General features: G+C 36.5%; 1 protein-coding gene across 1 annotated transcript in view; it reads right to left on the reverse strand.

Moving 5' to 3' along the window:
• Positions 1-1,837: 1,837 nt before the first annotated feature.
• The window catches only part of LRRK2 (leucine-rich repeat kinase 2), a gene marked incomplete at both ends in the record, with an annotated part of 45,159 nt that continues 23,023 nt past the window's right edge, over positions 1,838-23,973 (reverse strand). The window contains 22 exon segments of the mRNA XM_009574872.1: positions 1,838-2,046; positions 2,797-2,949; positions 4,332-4,516; positions 5,349-5,421; positions 5,711-5,904; positions 6,922-7,116; positions 7,776-7,876; positions 9,722-9,892; positions 10,704-10,864; positions 11,533-11,723; positions 11,896-11,996; positions 12,327-12,473; positions 13,182-13,373; positions 13,527-13,673; positions 14,699-14,853; positions 15,777-15,964; positions 17,036-17,124; positions 17,752-17,953; positions 20,164-20,382; positions 21,638-21,765; positions 22,798-23,027; positions 23,556-23,737. Of these exon segments, the coding sequence (XP_009573167.1) occupies positions 1,838-2,046; positions 2,797-2,949; positions 4,332-4,516; positions 5,349-5,421; positions 5,711-5,904; positions 6,922-7,116; positions 7,776-7,876; positions 9,722-9,892; positions 10,704-10,864; positions 11,533-11,723; positions 11,896-11,996; positions 12,327-12,473; positions 13,182-13,373; positions 13,527-13,673; positions 14,699-14,853; positions 15,777-15,964; positions 17,036-17,124; positions 17,752-17,953; positions 20,164-20,382; positions 21,638-21,765; positions 22,798-23,027; positions 23,556-23,737 (3,613 nt within the window).

Below are 23,973 nucleotides of genomic sequence, written 5' to 3' on the forward strand. Positions count from 1 at the left end.
CCTACGACAATTACCCTCCTTTTTTTCTTTATGAGGCAGTCATAATGTGTGGGGCTGACTGACTCGCTTTGGGCAACCCCCTGGATGGGCCTTCATCTACCTCCTCGTTTGTCTGGCCCTCAAGCTCCAAAGCCCCGTATCTGTTGTGTAGGGGCAACTGAGAAGGTTGAGGTGAGGGAGGCCGGGCCGGGGCGAGTTGCTCAGCAGCCTCAGTGCCGTGATTCTGTGAAAATCCCAGTAAAAAACAATGGAATTTAGGAAAAAAAACAACCCTTATAAATAATTGCTGGGAAAAAATGATCAAAAGAAAAAACTACACATCAAACTGCATGTATCAATCTTACTTGCCATTCTTGAGATTTGTGCAAATGCAGCTAAACTCTTTCTCCTGAAGTATTATCTTTTCTATACATAAAATTTTGATTAAAAATGTTGAGGTGACTAGAAACAAAGAATATGAGACTCAAGGCTTTTTAAATCACACTGTATTATTCTATACAATATACTTTCCCTATCAATGACAGTAATAAGTGAGGCAGAAATTTTGTTTTCATAGTAAGTATTCTTTACAAAATGCTAAAAATAAAACATCCCTTATAGTACTAATACTGTAGCTATCAGGACTAGATGGATGGAAAATGCTGTGCTAGTAAATCTGGACTCTATAGCTGGCACTCTTAACAGCTGAGGACTGAACAGACTCTACAAACTTGCTGTCTCAGGCAAAGGCAAGTCAGAGGAAGATGGATTTTTTTTGACTCAAACAACACTGTCAGCACTATAGATACTTCTGGTGCCAGAAAGGAAAAAACAGCCCCCAAATTAAGTTCATGATGGTAATGAGAAAACATCCACAGCCTGCAACTATGGAGTTTGCTAACAGGATTACAGCGTGGTTCTGAGTCTACAACAACAGTTTCAGAGTCTTTTTTTGACAGTAAACACATTTAAAATCACACTGACAAGGGAACTCCAGAGTTTTTTTCAAAACACAGTGGAAGGCGATGGGAATCCACATGTTGTACCACAAAGTACTTTTTGAAGTAATGTGTATTTTAAGCGTACCCACCACTGCAGTACAATGAACTCTTGAGTTGGTATGGCTTTTATTACTTTTGGGAGAGATGCAGGAAAGTGTACAGGTGAAGGAAATTACAACAGCCAAGAAGTTCCCCGGTACTCAACTATGCTCCTCTGGCTGTTTGTAATTACCACTGAAAACCCACAACTGCTGTCTGCCTACAGCAGCTCGAAACAACTGGCCCTGGTGACAGGAACACCACATATGTAGAAGTCTGCACCCTGAGTCCAAGTGTGTAGCACTTTCCCAGCTTTGCTGTGATCTGCCTGTGACCCAAACCTAAAAGAACCATTCCTGAATAAGGATGGGAGAAGAAAACTAGGCAATAAGCAAGTAAGGAAAAATTATTAAAACCTAACAAGCTCCATAGAGAGAGAAGCCAGAAGTGTAAAACTTAAGATGGAGAAAGACCACAGGCAGACACAGATCAAGACAAAGACTATCGGACAGAAGATGGTGAGAGCTGTGCTGAAGCATGGCACAAGGATGCAGTGAAGGTGGAGTGTGTTCACGTGCTGATCAGTGACAAGCCAGGGAAGAGCTGTTGTTTTATGTGGGCACAGGTATGACAGCCTGCTGGTATTCAGCGAACTCCAGAGTGTCTGACATTGGCTGAAGATGACAGCAGTGGAATAGAATGAATGAATAAAACACGGAAAATGCTAATCTGCTCCTGGAACACATGCCAAACAGGAGACAGCAATCCTAAACTTGGCACTGATTTCGAAGTACTTATCATTTGATGGTTTTACTTACCTAGCTGAGCTGTTATCATGACTCTAACAGAATCACAAAAGTTGTCTATAACGCGAACAGGACGACGCGTTGATAAATCAAGCAGCAAGATATGTCCCCCTCCTGTCCCTATCCACAGTGCAGTATTTTTCTGCAGGCAAATTGTCTTCACTCTTCCAGAATAAGCCAGTTTATGTTTTGACTCCTTATTTAGTTTTTCCACTTTGTCCCTACAAGTATGGAGAGAATTTGTATTAAAATCTCGTGGCACACTATTCCACTACTGCTAAAATGATTCTCTCAATACCAGCCTTTTAAAAAATCATCAAGACAAGCCCAAAAAATCCCATGCTAATCAATCAATTGACTTGAAACAAACTGGACTGGACTTCTGAGACGCAGCTGGTCTGCTTCAAAAGACCTTTAAATAGGAGGCAGGTATAGTTCTCTGTTCTCTCCCAGTCTGCAGGACAATGATGTCATTGCAAAGTGGGAGGAGCACACCCAGAGCTGCTCCTAACCTCACCATGAAAATGAAATGGACGTGGCATATTAAGGGAGAAGAACAATTTAAATGGAAATGAAAATCACCGTCACTGTTAATAAAACTCTGATCTCTTACTGAATCTGTGCGCTGGAGAGAGAAGACATTCTTATTCAGGGGATGCAGGAAGTAACTGTATGCAAAAGCATTATTACCTGAAGGACAGCAAAAGGCTTTTTCCTTTCTTGAGCAGAGTTAAACGAATCTTCTTGAAATCATAGACAAATTGTGAAATATAATAAGGGTCTTAAAAACCTGACATTCTGTATGGGATATTCTGAAGTTCTGGGCAAAAAGAGAGGAAAGGAATTCCACATTTGCCCAGAGAACTGGGCAAATCCCTTACCTCCAGCAGGCTAAGGTACTATGCTAGAGAAGGCAATCTGTCATTCAGCTTTCTATGCATCAGGCCATCAATCTGAAATAAAACACTTACTTAAGAAAATGTGCACAATCAATTAGTTCTGAAAGTTTTTCTGTCTTCTTGTCCCAGATTTCCACAAAATGGCTGTTTTTCTTTGCCAAGTAGATGGATTTGTCTATTGCTATTGAAATAATGTTTGCATCACTGTAAGCGTTATGACAGAACCTAGAAAAGAGGAGAACTCCAGTTAGATACACAGAAAATATCTAGTAGAAAAACTTGACTATTATGAGTGGGGTTAGCTTCCCTCTAACTCTTACAGAATCATTCAGCCTTAAAACCAAACTGGGCTAAGATACAACTGAAAGGGTTTGCTATAATCTTCCTATGGTTCGACATAAATTCTCACAGTAATGGAGTTATGCTGATGATATCCCTGGAGGCGCATTAATGCCCAAAAACTATTAAAAAATCTTGCCCATCTATCTGCTCAAATCACATATGCTCACATCACAGCAGGGCAAACTCCACCTTTCTCCTGCCACTCTTTCAATGTTTGGAGATGCTCAATAGTTCTCACAGGGCCCACGAGACCATAAAGGGTCACTCAACGCAAAGATGACTAAGCCTAAAAAGCAGCAGTGAGATTTAGTTCACCTTGCTCTGCCCGTTTCACTTCAGCTAACAGCCTTTTTGACTATTTTCCTCTACATATGAATTTGTCTCTCATGCCAGATCTTTAAGAGCATTAGCTTATTTCATTGACTCTTCAATTCATCTTGAAGAACAGCTCAAAATTACAGGTCCCTGACAGCAGACACTCAGTAACACTGCTACTTTCCCTAACGTTATTTGTTTTTGACAACTTTATTTTCAAAACCATATACAGTTTTGCCTCCACAGAGCTCAAATTATTCCTGTGACATATTTTGCATCTTGCCATTGAACTGCATTTTACTGAAGTTTTAGTTTCTTGCTTTATATTAACACATTATTTTCCAAAGCAAATTCATTTCCCAGAATAATGACCTCTACTAGCATAAAATCAAACACTGTTTTCCCTGCTCAGGAAAAATTCCCCTTAACTTCAGAGCAGGATTTACCCATGTGAGAATTACACCAAACACTCCAAAAACTTCAGTCTTTAATTTCTAAATAATGAGAAGTCAGCAATCATACATGATTTAACTATATAGGGCAAAGACATGCACACATATCATACTGACAAACATGTAAGAAAAAATACCATGCTAAGTATGTGTGTATAATTCTAAATAAAGTAAACAGGGCCTGAACAAATGCAATTGGGGGAGAAGAACTGATCAGATGCATTTATACATTTTCTGAATAGATACTGACTTCATAAATCCTTTATATAGCAAAAATGCATATCCCTTGTTTAAAAGCAGCAATGAATACTTTAAACACTACTCACCAATCTCATTTTAAAGCACATTGTATTCCACCTGTATTACTGAAGGAAAAGAATGGAAACAAGAAAACTCAAAGAATGAGCTCTAGAACAAGATATTACATCAAAGTACTGACAGAAATCTTCAATGAAAACAACAGAAAAGTCTAGTAACATTATTTATAAAAAAACTTACAGTTGACTTGTCTTTGTTTCAATAAGCTTTAGAACAGAGAAATCACTAGTTAAGGCAATGATCTTTGTTCCACAGCCTCCCCAGATTATATTTTTTTCAGATAAGTATGAGGATTCGTTTAAGCACATCAGTGGCGTGCTAACATTTCCTATAGTTAGTATCTTCAAAGCTGTAGCACCCTTACACTGCAAGAAAAAATATACTCTCCATTAGAGACACGAGTATACAGACACTCAGAAACTGTTAAAACAAGGCCACACAGCCTGCTGAATTAAATTTACACAGCCAGGTTTTCTGAACCATTATGTTATCTTACCAGAATGTTAGAGATTGAAAAGCACTATAATCTCATTATAGATGTCCCATAGAAAACAGCCTGTGTGAGCGGAAACGGGACAGAGCTGGGACTGACACTTTCTGCAACCCTTGGCGCAGTTCAAGAACTGAATGAAAAGTCATAGCCATATCTTGAAGACACCCCACACTGGACCATATTCTAGTTCTGCAATGCATTGCAAATCCATAACTGCTCTAAATTGCATATGGTCAGGAGCTAACCTTCAGGAACCAGCTGATATAAGCAGCTCCCAGCATTTCTTTATCTTTCTGTTCCACGAGCAGAACTCTGACCTACAGAAAATCTAAACAATATTTTGAAGATATCTATTCTATGAAAATTTAGTGTGAACAAAAAGAAAAAGGAGCTATAACAGCAATAAATAAAGGAGATTAAAACTGTTAGAATATTCTTAATAACAACCATTAATGTCACCCTCTGGTCAGTTTGTCAGGCCTTTCAAAGTCCTATATTGAGAAGTAATTTCCCCCTCTTAACTTCATTGGTTAAAACAGATATTGTAAAACATGTGAAGTTCCTCTAAGACTGCAGTAGAAAATTATTTTTAGTTTTAGAGAAGCAATTAACAAATAAGCTGCATGAAATAAAACTACTATTGGTAGTTGCTTTACATATTACTAATAGTATTTTGTAGAACAGACAGCAAAGAACAAGTCTACCTTTACTGCTCTGTCTTCAAAAACTGCCAGTCTGCCATCAGCTGTGCCTACCAAGAAGAAATTCTTCTGTTTGCTGAAATAAAATAAAATATGAATTCTAGAAATGCCTTGATCAGGTAAGAAAAATTTAAATTAGTAGTCTTTGGTATTTCAAGAGTTTTATTGAACACTAAAAGCAAATACAACCACCTGTGGTCAGGAATGTAGTCTCCAGTTACACTGGGTGCAAAATCAAGTGAAAGTACAAGCAAAATAAGCAGTTGTCTGAACAAAAACATGAGTGTACAGATGTCATTTTCTGAACATCTCTGTTTAGTCATGTTTTCAAAACGTAAACCAAAATATTTAAAATTCATTTATACCTTTGCTTTGAAAGAGAATGACAGTACAAACAAGTGATGGAATCTGACATCTTCTGCAGACGATGCCTTCTTGTTTCATCTTCTGTGTTAAGTGCCCACAGAGAACCAGACTGGGTTCCTGCCACAATCCAGTTTTCTTTCTCAGTAAGAAGGGTCACTAAGGCCAAACTTAAAATTTTACTATCTGTGATATCCTGAGTCAGAAAAAAAAGAAAAACAACCTGGTTATGATTTCAGTAAGGGTAAATGCTAGTAAATTGCTGGTAATAAAAATAAAGTACAATCCTCTCGGACTCTGGACAGCTCCAAGGCCTAACCTCCCCATTAAGAAATCTAATTCCCTCTCAGCAGAATACATCTTCAACTGTACCATCTATCTTCAAAGTGCTGGGAAGGACTCCTCAAACAGTACACAGGAAAATCTCTAGACCGAATGCTGAAAAAAATATTCTCTCTCTCTATTCTAATGAAGGTCTCAAAGCCATCAGAGAATTAAGCAAATGGAACTATACTGCAATATACGTTCAGTTTAATTGCTAACAATAAAAGTACTGGTCTAATACTTCTTTTTCTTATTTTAGTATTAGAAAAATAAGCCATATAATTTTTATCATAGCTACCAATTCAAATGTATCATGGTCAACAGATGGCAGATGGAAATATAACTTGAACAACTTTGATGATGAGTCACACTCAGTTCTGGCACACATGTTCATCACAGCACATCAAGCCTGTATAAAACCTTTTGCCTTTTCTGATGGCACAGGACTGAGATGTACAAAAAGCAAACGAAAAGAGCTGGAGGGTATCACCCAAAGTGGCACAAGGAAGTGGCATCCATGGGAAGAGAGGAATTGTTAAGAGACTAGCTGGATTGTTAGGGGAGGTAGAGATACGAAGGGTTGTATAACTGTTACTCCTTGTTCTATCCTCTGTGCTAAAAATAGCTTCCATCTGAGGGGAAGAAAGGAACCCAGTAGTGGAAAGACATTATTATGAGAAAGTTCAGGCTGGATGGCAGGAAGAGAGGAAAAAGCGACTGCATTTCTGCTTCATTTCATGGATAAAATGATGACTCATTTATGAGCAATCTTTGTTCTCTCAAACCTTAGCTTTCCAGAAGTAATATCCTACTGTTAAAATGCAATTAATTCTTCTGAAATACATCTGAGTGCCAAAAAATTAGAACAAATGGCAACTTTCCCACATACCTCACAAGTATGTCCATCTGTATTTAGGTTAACAAATGAAAGTTGTGCTTTTTCTGTGTTCCCATTGCCTATCCAGACTCCTGCCTTCTTGCAGCTTTGATTGGCAGCTACCATGCACTCTGCTGTGGACGTGCTGGGTATTGAAACATACCTCATCAAACAGATGAGCTCTGCAGAATTCAGGATCTCATAAACCTACAAAGAAAGCCACAGCATGCACGTGATAATAACAATGGCTTGTACAATGATAAATAAATAACAAGCAATGGATAACAATATTTTATGGAATATGGACATAGTATCTCAGCAGGTCTGCTCATCTGTATTACCACTATTAAAGAGCAGTCTTTGTACACTGAGCACCTTTACATTGACTCTGACTTAAAATTTCAGGAAGTCAATGGGGTTAAGGCATGTTTGAAAACTTCACGCATTTCAGAGAGCAATGCGATGTGTGATAACAGACAGTAGGTTTCAGATCCACGCTGCTGTTCCTCCTCTCACATGCATGGAACAGTGTAGGCTAACTGCACTGATACTATATAACCAAGTCCTTTTTGCATAGCTCTAGTGAAGACCACGAAGTAATCTGAATCCTGTTTTGCTACAATCACTATACAGCAACACAGGGAAAACCAGCAGGCTAGAATAAACGATTGGTCGATTTCAGTGGAACAGTTTATCCTGGATGGCAAGAGCAGGCAATGTTCCATGGCTGTTTCAGTTCCAGAAAAGGAGAACAGAAAAAATCCTGTGCCTCCTACTAACTTAAATGTCCCATTCCTTTTTAGAAAGCAGAACAACTTCATGGTATCATCTATCACAAAAATACAAATAAATACACTAAGCAATACCTGGGAAGATGTTGGTCGTTCCTGAGGGTTTTCCTTCAAACACTTTTTAATTAAATTTTCAACTTTAGGCCAGGGAGCACATCCATATTCTTTGACAGGATCTAAAATGTAAAATCAAATAACTTCCTAACCGGCCTTTACCATAGTTCAGAAATGAGAGTTCTAAATAACTCTTCTTATTTTAAGAATTCATCTAACTTCTTACAGAGCTGCTCTAAGAAATGTCATACTCTTAGGTAAAATGTCAGCATGAACAGCTTGGAATTGCTCATCTGCCATTAAATGATACAGCTAGAGTCCTTTTCATTAAAAGCAGTTAAAGCAAATGGATTTTGCCTTAACTTTTTTTTGACGTCCCTATACCTGGGACTGAATCACAGATATGTGTGAATTGTGTTCTGATTCATGCTGACCATTCAAGGGCATGTCATTTCAGTCTGTAGTCTTTTCAATTCCTGTGAACGTTTTTCTCCACATTTATTCTTCTGTGTTTGGGCAGAGTATATGGAATACAGATGAACTTCCAATAATATGTACAGCAATTTAGATAAACAACTCCATATAGTACTTATGAGATATGGAAGTTTAAATTCCCACTCAGTGCTTTGAATATGTATCTTACGACTATAGGTGCTGATCTCTCTAAGAACAAATCACTCATAAATAATGGTGCCTGTATTGCTTTTCTTTTTAGTTCATCGTAATCCACAGCAGATATCCCAGTCCTACATTAGATAGAGGTAACATTAATGATAAACACCTGCAAATGAACATATCCTGTTCAGCAAATGATAGGCATTGTTTATTTGTGAGCTCAGCCAGCCCCTTTTTTGGTGGAAATGTAAAAATGATGAGCATGTGCACAGATGGAACTCTACTATCTCCAGAAACTAATACTTCTGATTATTTCATAGGGCTCATAATACAGAAAACGGCCAAATGGACAGCTGCACTCAAGAGATACTTAGTCATCAGTTCTTGGGATGGCCTCTTTAGGGAGGGGGTTTAAACTGTCTGAGCTATGAATTGGATTATTCTCCTTAAGGAGTAGAAAATGTATGAACTCTGTGTCTCTCCTAATGGAGAAGCCATGCCAGATTAACTGCTACAGTTGCTGCCCCTTCCTAGATAGACTGACTTTTCAGTCTTAAAGAATGTTTCATGCGTATATCCACTATTGCAGGGCACTAAATAAGAACGCCACGCATTAAGCTTGTAGTACTACAAACTTCAACAGCTCTTTACGCAGAAGTTGCCAAATACTGAGTTACACCGTCCAGCCTGATAGCCTGTTTAATCTCCCTTCCAGCAGCCAACAACTACATATGGTAATGCAACTGGAATATGAAGAATGTTACATAGCTGGGCAGGGACTTCACATTCTTGACAAGTTAAAACGGAACTCCTATTTAAAACCTTTAGGGGTGGCTGCTCTTTTAAGGTAGTGGCACTGTTTTTTTAATAAGATTTCAAGGGATTTTAAAAAGATTTTAAGATATGCAGCTTCTCAATAATGGATTTTTTAACGTAATGTATCACGATCAAAGAACAGAAGTGGAATTGTGTTTATCTTAGTGCATAATATGCATTATCACAGTAATATGTAAGGGTCAAGTCCAGACATGGTATTAGAAGGTATCTTCAGCAACATCCATTTTAGCTAGGTCTGGATAAAGTCCCAAGTATACAAAACCTCTATTTCTTTATAAAGTGAACCAGCTAGATCCCTTGAAATTGCAATGAAATTATAACCAACTGATGTTGAATAGATGCCTATTTCTTACTATTTCAAGACCATGTGAAATTAGGAGACGCTTCTAAAAATTGGTATTATTTAGTCTCCTCCTCTGATCACTGTCAGATACAACATAAAATATGAGAGGTGTTATTTTTGGAGGAGGCAGGACAAATGGTCCGCTTTCATGTTAAAAATTTAACAAGCATACCTGGTAACTTTCCTTGTATTGCTAATTCATCAAATTCATTTGGAAACTTCAAGCCTTCCATTATTCTACCTCCTCCTGTTAAAATGTCATAAAGCAGCAAGCCAAATGAATAAACATCAGCTTGCTGATTGTAAATAACATTTCCTCTGGCAACCTCCGGTGCTCGAAATCCTGCAAATAAATCATTCATTAATAGTTATGATTCATACCAAGCTGAAGCCATCTTTATCCTTTTAAGAGCAAACACTTACTGATGAAAATGTCACAGGAAGTAAACCAAAAATGGCACACTATTTCTGGGCTGGCAGTAGTCTGCATGTGGCAGACCTCCAAAAATATCAGCAATCAGTATAAAGGAAGGGGACAGTACATCAGTTACAGAGCTCCTGCACCATTACACATAAAATAATTCCTTTAGCAATGAATACTGAAAATGAAGGGCAAGTCTGCAGTCTTTACTGAAGGCCTACCGTTTAACACTTGAAGTCACACTCTCATGCACGATTTCCAAGATCTAAAGGCACTTTTCAAAGTTGTTGAATTGTTCAGTGCTTTAAAATGGATGCTAATATGTTCTCTCTAAAGTCAGGGAACAGTGCAGGTATTTATTGCCTTAAAAAAAAATTAAGACCTACCTACGCATTACTGAAAATTAAAGCAACAAATAATTTTAGCAGTATAATTTCAATATCACAATAACCATACTAAAACAAGACAGCAAAAAATCATAATGAATGCACATAATTTAATTTGTTCTCTTTTTAAACCTTTAGTATACTCCTTAATTCTTCTAAAAGGAGTTAAAACATGAATAGGAAGAAAGGCCAAGAGGTATAAATCTGGCATCACAACTTGTAATACAATTAGGACTACATTTCATGATTTTGACTAGAGTATAGATTTGAGTTACCTCTTACAGACTAAATAAAAAACATATTAGCTATTTTTTGACATAATGCACTGTAAAAAAGCATTTCCATACCTGGTGTGCCTTCGGAGGTTTTTATTCCCATTCGGCAACAATACTGGGCAATGCCATAGTCAGCTATTTTTGCAATAACAGCTGAATTGGGATATAGGGTAAAGAGCAACACATTGTGAGGCTTTAAATCACGGTAGATGATCATTGCTGAATGTAGGTACCTGTTAATCAAAAAAGTATTACTTGAAAGCATTCATAATTCAGGGATGCATCTATACACACACACTGAATGCATTATTCCCACAACAGTAAATTGTGCTTTCAAATGTTACATATTGTGTTGAAAAATTTCAAACATCACCAACATAATACCGCCTTGCTGGATATTGACTTTAGAATTGTTCTGAAATACTATTTACTGGCACATACACATTGCAGTATTTTAGTACCAAGTCTTATCTGAAGTGTCACTTTCAGTTTGAAAACTGAATCTTAGAAGTTTAAGCTTCATTGGTCCCTGAGCTCCTTTGCAGGTTTTGTAATTTTAGTCACACTTCAATAGCTCCTGAGGACATTCATGGACTTTCAGAAGTTTAAAATGCACTGAATTGATTTCTTTGACATTTTAATAAGAAATCAACAGCCACACAGAAATTCCACCCAGAGCCCTCGCTATTTCTCTACTTACATGAGTGCCACTTGTTAGCAGAAAAAAACAGGTAACAAAAGTTTGTGTTACATATCAGCTAATCAATCATAAAAATACAAGCATTTGTCTGACCCACAGAATATTCTGCTTGAGATATAAGAAAATATAAGCTTTTCATTTGCAGTACCTCCTACCTGCAGCTGTATCCTGTTTTTACAGCAACGTAGAAGTCACATTTACCTTAAGCCATCAGCTACATGTAGAGCTATTCTATGCTGAAGTATTCTAGTTAAATTTGCATTGTCTTGTTGAAGCAAACGATCAAGAGATCCTTTAAGGGCTAATTCCATCACCAGCATCCGGGGACGGATTGCAGCAGCCAGCAGAGACACTAAACTGGGGTGATGGAGGTGACAAAGCACTGCAAGCTCCTGTAAATTGTAAAATCAGATGAAATACTTCAAACAGCATAACCTCTGTATCTCTGAAGTAAACTCAGAAATGTTTTGGAGTGAAGTCTTGCACTTTACTTAAGCTTTTTAAGCTCTTCACTAGGGTTGGTATTCCAAGAGCAGCACTAAAAAAAAAAGCAATATTTCTTACTTGTCTTAGGAGCCTGAGGGAAGTATGTTTATTGAAAATCTTTACGGCAACCTCTTCTCCACCATAGGATGCACGGTACACAGATCCAAACCCACCATCACCTTTTCAAAGATAAAATTGAAAAGAATATTAAAAACAAAGGGTTATCAACCATTTCTCAAAAAAATAGCTGAAAGGGTCCAATTTTAAAATGTGTGGATCATCTACTATGTTAAGCTTCATGATCAGTAATCTAAACACATAAAAACCAGTGTCCTAGCATACAAGTTAATGGAAAATTCAAAACTCAATAACCTGAAATTCAGAATACCTTAAAAAATACATTTCCACAGAAAAGGAATCTTTAAAATGTTTTCCATATGTTGCAGAACTGACTTCAATAGATTTGTTTACAGAAGCTCTGTAAAAAAACCCTACAAAATAATGCTTACCCAAGAGAAATTCAGGAGCTTCGTCAAATTCCAGGTCATCGTTGTTCAACATAATATTTCTAGGCAAATCAGCCAGTATCAGATCAGGAGCAATCTGAGCTATTGGAATGGTATGTCTTGGTTGATCTGGGTTTACCAAAAGGTCACCTAAAAAAAATAAATGAGACTGAAAGGCACTGAAAGGTACATGGATCTCTGTGAGTGCATATGATCAGTGTACCTAAATTTAAATTCGTATGTGTGTGTATATATATATATACACGCACAAACACACATAAACATACATATATATATATACACACGTATCTATATGGAACAGAACGCTAATTAAGTTTGACATTCAACTTAATGCATATTACATGTTTAAGTATTTTCAAGTATTGTGATAGCAACTGTTGCTACGTAACAACACCAAACTGACCAAGAGATTATTTTTCTGTCTATAAAAAGAAAGAATTGTTAGTATGTAGAATGTCATCATGAATATTGCCTTTTAAATTACTGCTGTACGTGGTCCAACCGAAAGATCTAGTATCAGTTTTACTATGTGCTGGATTCAATTCCATGAATGAAGTTGCATTATCGGCATCATGACAAAACGATTATTTTCATTATTGCCATTTATACACGACTATATAGAGTAGCTGCAATCTGTCCCATATTCTATACTTATATAGACAGCACTTACATAAAAAAAAGAACAAGTCGCTTTTGTCTTACACTGTAATTATTTCTTACAGAAATGAAACATTTTTAAATAACATGAAGTACACAAATGTTATAAAGGGGATATTGTATAATATTTATCTACATACAGGTATACCTCTGTACACCTCAAATGGCATAAGTATATACCTTCTTCAGCTTTTTTAAGTAAATCATCAAGTAGTATTTTTTGGTATTCTTCACCATCCTGAAAGCTGTACAGAGCCCATTTCTTCAACAGTGTTTCCCCTTCACCACACACATCTATATCCAGCAAACCTGGAAACCATTCTTCCATAAGAGAATCTATGTGATCCACAACTTGCCCCAAAAGAATGCACCCTATAAGAAACCAAAATAGGGAAATTACAGCCTCAATCTGCCATACTTGTAATTACAAAGCTAAACTCTATATTCCAAAGGCAAAAGCACAACAAACCAAAACGCCAAGCTGCAATCAAACTGGAGCAAAAATCAGGCTCAGGAATAATTAACCTTTTCTGCAAGAAGGTGCCGTAATTTTCAAAAAACTGTCTGGGTTGTTGTCAAATACTGCTGATTCCACTAGACAATAAGCTTCAGGAGACCAATTCAAGTAGATGCCTTGTCTCCAATACATTCTATTAGGACGAAGAGCTCGCTCTAGAAAATACAAAATTAGATTAAAAATCTGATCTCCAATATGAATGTCATATTTTAAAATATTTTGAATAATTCATGGTACTTTAAATATTTCATTATGATTATAGGTTTATGCCTACCCAAAAACCAAACAAAATAAAGGCTACAACTTTGCAGACAGAATAGCCCCACAAAAGCTGAATATATGTCAATTGGTGTTCAGTTCTACACGGCGTATCCACAAACTAAATATTTAATCAGATGGTAAGTCATGTAGCAAGTGAGATGCATGTAGGGATTACAGAAATGCTTAGGTACATTCAGGTTCAAACACATACTATCTTAGGCAACATATGAAAAAAAAGTCAGTTATTTACATTTTACCTCTATCACATACTCATGAAATAGCAAGATGCAACTGGAATTCTATGCTGAGGAGGAAATCGAATGCCAGGAGAGCAGGCAGTTATAAATCACATTTGTAGAGCATTAGCGATGCATATTTTTCATACTTTACTTGTCATATTCATAAACCACACATTAAAAAACCAAAGATGAATGAAATCGCAAAGTTCAGCAGATAGATCTCACGTCAAAGCATGGAATTACTGGAAAAAAATTAAAGACGCCCCCTGCCCTTCTGATAAAAGCAAAGTTTTTAGACTTTTGTAATGGGAAAATCAATGAACCTGAAGGAAAGCAGTTTGTTTTCTCTGTGGAAGACATATCCCTTCCTGTATTCTTTGTAGAAGTGAATGGCAATATTGCATAAATACAAGGATTTCCTCCATCTCTAGCATGCGAAGGAGAGAAATAGGCTGCTTACCACCTTCACTTTCTTTTGCACACCACTGTAAAGATCAGGCACTATCTGTTCCTGGATATTTCTAAGTTACAAAAATGACCACTGTTCTTTTTCTCACATTTGTGAAGTGGCCAGAAATGAGCTAAAGCAAAACAATGTTGGGGATTAGAGCTTTAACATGCAGGTGTTGGCATTCAAAGCAAACATGCTCACTATTGCTTTTGAAGATAAAGATTTGTACCTCTTCCTGACAGCATGTAAGGGGATATTTCAAGCAACCTGTTGATCAGCCTGGACCAAAATCCCATAGGAAAGTACGGCATCTCATAAAGCCTGACGATAATTTCTGAATTTTCACAGTGGGGAAGCTCTATAACAGGTCTGTGATCAGACAAACTGAAAGAATAAAAATATTAGCCAAACTGACAGATGACATACATTATTTATTATGTAAAATGTATTATTTATTACTGAATGAATGATTCAAATGATCAGGGAGCAGACAGATAGTGTATTTGCTTATTCTGCTTGCTTGTGCCAAAGTGAAGTTCTGCTGTAATTTAAACCCAACAGAACCCCACTAACAATCATTAGATATCAAATGTAAACGTGAGAAAAACCTGAGACACATATAAGGCAGGTAAGACATTCAGATAAAATCTTCCTATCCCAGGACTTTGAAGAAAGTAGAAACTCTAATCAATGCAACCATACAACACTCTCTCCATTAAGCAAAATAAGCATTATTAAACACATTAGGGAAGTCTGTAACTGAGGCAGAGGAACTGTGTTACTTGCTTCAGATAAAGCAAAAAGACTGCATTCAAATTCATGACACTTTTTTGTCACCACATTTAATAACTAGACTGTTTGGAGAAGATACTGCCTCTGAGCAACTTGACTGTGGGTCTCACTCCAAGCAAATAGGCTATATAAATTCATAGTTATTTCTTATATTGCAATAAATATCTGTAATGGTGGCACACCACGATGTAAAGCTAAATTATAATCTTCGAGCTGTAGTCTCAAAGCATGGTAACTGTAAAAGAAATATTATCCTCATAAAGCATTTTATCATTTATAGATTCCATTTACCTACCACGTTAATATGATGTGAGCTTTATCTCCTACAAGATCAGCTTAACATGTCTGTGAAAGCATTTACTAAAATGTAGTGTACTAAGTATATATCATGCTTTCATACACCAAACTGCTTTGATGATCAGTTAAACTAATTAGCCTGATGGCTAGCCTGATGGGAGTTTTTTATTTTGATCGATCTCTATGGCTCTCATTTGTGGGTTTAGCTCTTTGCTTACCTGCTTGGGATTAGTAGTTGATCCTCTCCTAATGGCAAAGCAATCTGAAACTTTTCCAGAAGCTTAAAGTATTGTGACATGTAGATCTTAGGAAACTTGCTCTTCTTTAAAAGGAATTTTTCCACATCTGAACGCTTTACAATTCCCTTAGGATATTTAGAAAAGCCTTCCACTTTCACTGTCAGAATCTTCCAAAAAAAGTAAAACAATTTCAGGTGTACAGTGATCATTAGATTGCATTTTCCTGACAAACTTTGTTCCCTAAAATATTTGGTAGCCTATTATTTAGGGGGAAAAAATGGACTCCATTTCACAATGAAACCAAACATATCCATAATGCTAGCAAGTAAGAAGACAGCAGTGAAAAAATTTAACCTGTCCAAGCCACTAGTGTGCTACCTTTCTTCAGTAGCTTTCACTGTTCCATATTACATGGAAATTTATTCTACAAGTTAATTTGTGAAACTGTTCTCTGAAAGAAGCCTATGTACAATGATTTGCCATATCAGCATTTCACACAAGCATATTAGTACTGACAACATGATCTAGGTCTTTTCTCACTCCTAATCCCACCGGCTTTAAAGGCTCAAACTTCCATTTTTGCCATCCCATTTCCTGCATTGAATGAAAGGTAAAGTTTCAGAGGTTAGGAAATCTGAATATATATAACAAATTTTGAGAGTGTTTCTAGATCAACATATCAATGATGGTTTCACTTAAGCAGTCAGTCTGCTACTCTCTTGTCCCAGCATGTGAATCCATATCACTCACTTTCCTCTGCCATCAGTACCAAGCATAGAATCACCCTTCTTCCTGCATTCTCACTACTTTAATCCAAAGTTCCAGCTTTCACCTCAACCTATCACAACATATTGCAGGATTACTTTGCATCCCTGGGGTTTTTCTATTCTACGCTTATTTTGTATCCGGTGTAGTTTAAATGATATTGGACATTATCATAGAATCATAGAATAGTTGCGTTGGAAGGGACCCTTCAAGGTCATCTAAGTCCAACCTCCCTGCTGTGGGCAGGGACATCTTCAACTAGATCACCATAAGAACATAGAACCACTAAGACAGACAGTTGTCTAGAAAGCAAAGGAAACAGAAAGAGCCAGGTAAACCAATCTGGGCCCTGAGAAAATTCTAGATCATGAAACAGTAAAGAAATGGTGAAGAAGAATCACTGAGAAGTTACAGTGGTTTGAGACAGGGGAAAACTTTCCATGAATGTAGATACAAAAAGTAATCAGTCTAACCTGTGCCATGATTTTACATAGCCACTTAGGATCTACAAAATACAGATCTCTTAGCTGTAGTGCTGGGTCTTGAAAATGAAGGAGTACACCTGTGCAAAGAATATTGTAATTAGCAATGCATTTCTCAAGCTCCATATTAAGCAAAATAAATACCCCATTCTGGGCTGTTTTTCTTACGTGACTTGACATAAGCAATTTGAATAATAAATACAGCCACTGAATTTATGTCAATATCTCAGAAGGGTAGAATGCAATCATGGTTTGTTCAGCTTTACCTTTATTTTCAGATATTTTGTTAGATTTGTAATATGACTTGTTTTTTTGCCAAGCAGCTATGCTCTGTGTGGTTTATTATTTAATCTTATGAAGTCTGTATGGCACTGAGATAAGCTGTTACATATATTCACTTAACCGCTATTCTATTCAAGCTATTATAGCAATTGCATCTTTCTTCAGAAACTGTGCTGTCTAACCAGCAGGTATGATGTTTTCAAGGAGGGGTAAGATATATAAATTATTACAGTAGTGATCCTTTATATCATGGAATTCCTTTATGACATAACAACCTGGATTATCAGACTACTGTTACCAAGCTTAAGCATTTCAGCTTAACACTTTGTAGCAATCTTGTGGGAGATTTAAAAATGTGTACAGGTCTGTCTGCTGCAGATTTGCAACAAAGTGCTTACAAGCATACATTGAAGATAGTATTTCACCTGATTCATTCAGAAAGTGAATTGCATGAGGGAGTTCATTTTCATCCAGTTGTAACTGGCTTTCTTGCACCAGTCCCAGTAAGCGTTTCTGATCAATCACAGGAAATTCAACTGGGACATTTCTACGTTCCAGCAAAATTCTCTTCTCCAGCTCCAGGTAGCTGTCAGGAATTAGCTGACCAACCACTGGTTGATCTCTGATCTGTATAATTAGGAAAAATAATAATCTTAAATGTATTAATTTATTCATGTGAAATGCAGACAATAAAACTAAGATGTAAGGTGGGTATGTCCACTCAATAGTAGCAGCAAGAAGGAACAAGAACATTCATTTATTGACTAACATGGCTTCTGAAAGGTAGATATAACTAATTCTTCTTTCAGAATTGTAATATGTCTTTCTATAAAGACTCAAAGAAGAAAATATTTCCATATTACATGTACATAAAAAAAAAAAAATTATGTCTTCTGAGAAGTTCAAAGAGCAGCTTTGATTTGAAGTAAAAGGAAAATATCCACGGTATGAACCGATGATGTCATACATCTCAGGCTAACAAAAACAACAGGCAAATGAATAAAAAAAAGGATACCTCTTGTAATCTGTAATATCTCTAGATATGTCTTTAGATAAACTGTGGGGAAAAGGGTAGTAGCTCAATTAAAAGTCTCCACTGCTGACAGTCAGTGGACAAGAGGAGAGGAAGAAATTAATTTGGCCAGGTTAGCGACACTTAAGGGAAACAGTCGGGTGCTTTGCCGCTGTTTCCTTAGCCCGAGTTCCTTTCCGGAGACATCCTTTGACCTTTGGCAACAGCTAGCACCCAACCAGGTTGGTGCTGAGTCATTTTTTTTGAGGAAATGGGGAACAATTTTCCCAACATTTCCAAATTGGCTTCTTAGTTTGTAATCTTCCTCTCAAAGAAGTTAGACACCAATGCACTGTAGCATTTTTATGTGACAAAAATGTAATTAGTACCTTGTGAAAATGTAGTTAGTACCTTGTGTAATTTCAAAGACTCAGAGCACTTGATGACAATGTTGAATACTTAACTCACTTTGTCTAACTTCTAAGCAGGTACCTTGTAACACTCCTTTCACAAAGTGTCTACATTACTTATGGAAACTACCTCCTTTCCTTCAGGCTACCTTGCATTTGTGTACAAGTTTAAACATTAGTTTAAGTCATAGTCGCAAGAGATGTGGATGTTACAGGAACAATTTTTAGATACGTAAGAGTGAAATGTTTTCAAAAAGCAGAACTTCTCCTGAGTGTTGAAGAAGTATGGTGAGATATAGGGCTACATATACCTTCACAAACACCAGCTCTATTCATGCCTACTGCACGTATGAGAAGTGGTATTAATCCATTCTACCTGAACAGGCCACCTCACTGCCACTTAGCACTGGTTGGCTATTCCTCGAACTGTGGATTAAAGTTAGGCAGATTATGGATGTGGCTAAGCTAGTAGTTTCCGAGAGAGAAACAAGAAGCGTAAGCACTCTTTCTCTCCTTTGTAACACCACCAGTGTGAGGTTGGTCATAAATACAGCATTTACTCTATAAAATCTTCTGAACAGTAATTCAGAAGAAACTTGGGCTGTGCTATGATTTATGAAGTTCTGCCATTGACTTCAGTAGCACAGGACATCACCTTTTCTCTTTAACATGTTATGACACTATACATGATTGATATTGTATAAATAAAAAAATAAAAATATGTGTATCTTTTCGCTACAATTGTATCCTGCCTTCCTATAAGCTCCATGCTTGGCTAGTCTCTTCATACTTGTCATTCATACTTAGACAGAGCTTCATACTGTGGCTAAGGAGACAGCAGGGAATGAGTGGTAGGGATGACGTTGGAGACAACAGAACTACGAGTGCAGATTCTCCAGTTTAGGAGGATCATTCAGTTCAAGGGGTCTTCTTTTCCTGCTTTAATTCACTTTCCTCTTTCTAGGAATAGTTTCACACTATGTAAAATGAAATCAGTAAATGGAGAATTAGTTGGCTTTCAGAAATCACAAAATCTTATTTCCTGGTCCCCTGAAATCTTGCAATACTTGTTATTGCAATTACAATGTTGCCATCCGACAAAAACCAGTTTCTGATCAGATATCTTCATATTTTTAATTAAACATTCTATTTATGGCCCTAGTTTGTTTGTTTGTTTGAAAACAAAACTTAGCTGAAATTTTTACTAAGTTGATTTTTTTGGTAGAAAATGAAATGAAAACAAAACTGGTGATTTTCCTGCATTATTTTTCTGTGTGTAACATTTTATAGAAGGCAAGATGAGTTTGCTATCACACTAAAAATGTATTTAATTACGTGTTTAATTAATGTTTAAAAATGTATTTACTTAACTAAAACTAGGATGTTTTCAACATTATGAACAGTATGTAGCTTACCTTGAAATGAAGACTCTCCTTTATTATGATTTTCCGAAGCCTGATAATGGAATCAGATTCTTCTGTAGCATTCACAAAGTGATAATCTTGGATTGCTGGGAAGCCTCGCTTATTCAACAGCTCTCTAGTAATTTTATTCATGCAGGCCTTACGTTGCATTTCATCAGAAACATCTAAATGAGTGCCAACAAGAATGACGGGGGATGTTGAAGCTCTAGCCTGTTAGTAAGATCCATACAGTCAATTAACTCAATAGTGAATGTTGATGTTATTGTTTTATATCCACATAAAATGTGAGCAATTTAGTCAAAACAATCAATACAATGAAAAAAGCAACTGTTTCTCCCTCTTTAAATATACCTCTTTTAAATAAGTTTGAAATCTGAAATACTATTTCATGTCTTTATTCAGAGTAATTTAAACTGCGATCCCATATAATAGCCTTGACTGGATAAGGCAGTAAAAATGCATCAGCCTATAAATACGAAACATATATTTTAACATACAGAGAGCAGTCTATTTCAAAATAGAAATATTAAAAAATCATCTTTTTCTAAAAGGAAGCAGTGTAGATCTGGATTTCATACTTTGCAGATTAATAACTTTGTCAGTAAAATAGAGGGACAAATGTATTTTTCATTAGAAGTGCCCAACAAAATGGAAAAGCAAAGGGTTCTCTGCTAGTCGTCATCGGAACAGTGCAGCAATGAAACACCAGCAAGTACTGCATAGCAAAGGAGAACACATGAGAAACGGTCTTCATCAACACTTAACTGACTGTAACCCTCTGTCCTGTATCACTGCTCAAGGTGAAAAGAGTGAAAAAGACAAGTTTAACAAACAGGATCAGTATACAAAATCTTTATGTAATTGCATTCCCCAGTCATGGCTAACCATCATACAAAAGGAAAAGACAAGTAACACCATGAGGTGATTCCATCAAATGAAAATAAAACCCTTAGAGCAAAAGAAAAATATATAGGCAGATTCTCAGACCAATTTCCCTACCATAGTCCTGGAATCATTCCTATTAACAATAGGATGCTAAGCATATACTTAACAGCGTGATTTCAAACCTGCATCTAATCAGTTTTAAATTAGTAAAATTCTGATTTCCCCAGAATTTACAGTGGCGTAAAAGAAAAAGCAGGTTTAACTCATCATCCCTTTAATACTACCCCTTTCTTTTTTTTATCAGTCAATTCAAAATATTGCAAGAACATATAAACTATTCTTCTGCACATCACTCTGTACCTTTTTAAGTACAAAATGATGCTGATCATGTCTTTGTATGTCTACAAATATTTTCAAATCCAGTATATGATGTATTTCAGCTCTTGTTTCATCTTACTAGTTCTATTTGCTGAAGAGCTTCTTTCCTCTTCCCTTCTCTAAAAATATTTGTGGTTAATTTGCTGTTCACTAACAGCTCCCTGGAAAGTGGAATTCCATTCTGTACGTATCAATGGCTTACCTTGATGTTAAAAAGCCATGGCTTCATAGCATCCACCTCTGCTTGTCCTTTGCTGAGATCATAAACAGCAAGATACAAAGCTCTTTGGGTCATAAAATGAGGATGGGTACTGTAGAACTCTTCTTGACCTAATGATAAAGAATTTCCACTATTTAGTGGAATCTCTCATTGAACATCTTCAGATCACAAAAAGGCAGCAGAACACTTATTCTCAGATCACTAATCCACAAATGAAATTAATGCTTACAGAAAATTATCTAAATTGACAGGAACCTGTAATAACTATGAATTTTAGATAAGTACTCTGTGATAGCTCATTGACTGAAGTGTAGTGTTGATATATCTAAGCTAGTTTTAAATCAAGAAGTGTAAGATTTAACAACTGGATAAACATGCTTGCTGCAAAGACAACTTGAAAGGTCTTTTAATGATACTTCTAAAACTCCAATATTGAATTTCTCCCTCACTCCTTCCTTCCCTTCCTTCCTTCTTCCCTCTCTTTCTCCTATCCTTTCAACAACTTCAAAATAAGACTCCTAAGTTCACATGATTAAGTCACAATTGAAGCTGGACAGTCAGCTTGAATGCTGCTCTTCTGTGCTTATCCATTGTGATATAGACTGTATTTAAATGATCACGGAGCAATGTTTAAAAATAACTTTTCTATAGCCTAAAATACCCCTGAATTTTAGAAATGCTTCTGGAGTCCCCCAAACATAGAAAGTTTTCCAAAAGCCCAAAGTTCAAAGACTCCTCCTAAGCGCTTTGTTTTCTGTGACCTTACGAAATAGTGATACTGTAGAGCCTAGAGAGACCCAGACTATAAAAGGAAGAAACAGAGTTGAGTGGAAGATGATTCTTCTCGTGACTACAAGCAGTTTCTTACTATTCTGAAAGGACACTTCTAGAGTGCTATGGTTGAAACGAGTGGTCAGACCACATCTGGTGATGAGAAATTCCTGAGGCTTTATATTAAATTTGAGGGATTAGATGCCAATTTACAGAATTCACTGATTTATAAGTGGTCACTTGACTTTTGGTGTAAGTTTGCATGATTCTACTGTCCACAATTTGAAATCTCACAGGCTGACTCTAAAAATAAGCAATGTATTTATGTGTTAGAAAAGACAATAGTAAAGGACAATAAGCTCTTGAAATACCTCCGAAATCCCACACATTTAATATAAGCTCTTTCTTCATTTTGCCTTTCCCTTGAATGATCCAGTCTTTTACATCAATGCCTACTGTAGCTTTTGGAAAGCCCAACTCTGTTCGTTTGCATTTCGTTAGTTGTTGTAGCAGGGTAGTTTTCCCACTGCCAGTGTTTCCAACAATCATGAGCTTCATTCTGTTATAAGGTACAGCCTTCTTCAGTCGTTGCTGAAGAAACCTGGCATAAAAAAGTTTGCAGAACTGACATAAGTGTATAATAAAGAAAAATACCAACAGAACTCAAGACCAAGGAAAAATCTAAACCCATACCATTTTCTTCAAATTTTCAGTATCTGTTTGATATTACTGGAATTTTAACAGTCTATTCTAATTTCTGATTTCAAAGTTAAAGCTTAATTCCGAATGTGTCTTTTTTTGTTTTGTAATTACCCAAAAATGTGGGTATCTGTGCAATGCACTTGCGAACACAAGAAACATATTAGAAATAACTGGTAAGCACCATTTATTGCATGGTTTATAGAAGCACCAAATTCAAGATGTAATATTATTATATTCTAAGAGACTATAATCTATTTTATGTGTGTGTGTTGGTATGAGATGATATGATACCTTCCATAAAGTAGCATGCTGGATTTCATATGACAAACCAGCATGTCTTTTCAAAAGGATATGTTGTTTTCTTAATGCTTACTGCATATTCCAAGAAAACAAACAAAAAATATTCAAGAACAATAGGGCAACAAACCTGATAATGTCTCTGGCTTTGCATCCCACATGTTTGAAGTCTAAATTAAGATGGAGTCCTTCCAAAGGAAGATCCCAGATTTTGGACAGTCTTCCCATTTCATCTGGAAAGAATCTCAAATCGGGATTATGACTTACATCCAGAGAAGTCAAGTTCTCTAGGAAGCCAATCTGAGGAGGAATCTAAATAAAAGAACATTTAATGGGCAACTAAATGTTAAAAAAAAAGTATGAGCATGAATACATTAAATATTTAACAAAACTAGGTATTATTTTTACTGCTATAGTTTAAGTTTTCTTAATAAACAGGCCTAATATCCCATACTAATAGACAAAGGACCTCATAATGAATTCATTATACAAACTGATTATATGACACATTCCAGACAGAAAAGCTTAATAGAATATGGTGATTTTCA

Source organism: Fulmarus glacialis, unplaced genomic scaffold (genome assembly GCF_000690835.1).
Source record: "Fulmarus glacialis isolate BGI_N327 unplaced genomic scaffold, ASM69083v1 scaffold26273, whole genome shotgun sequence".
NCBI lineage: Eukaryota > Metazoa > Chordata > Aves > Procellariiformes > Procellariidae > Fulmarus > Fulmarus glacialis.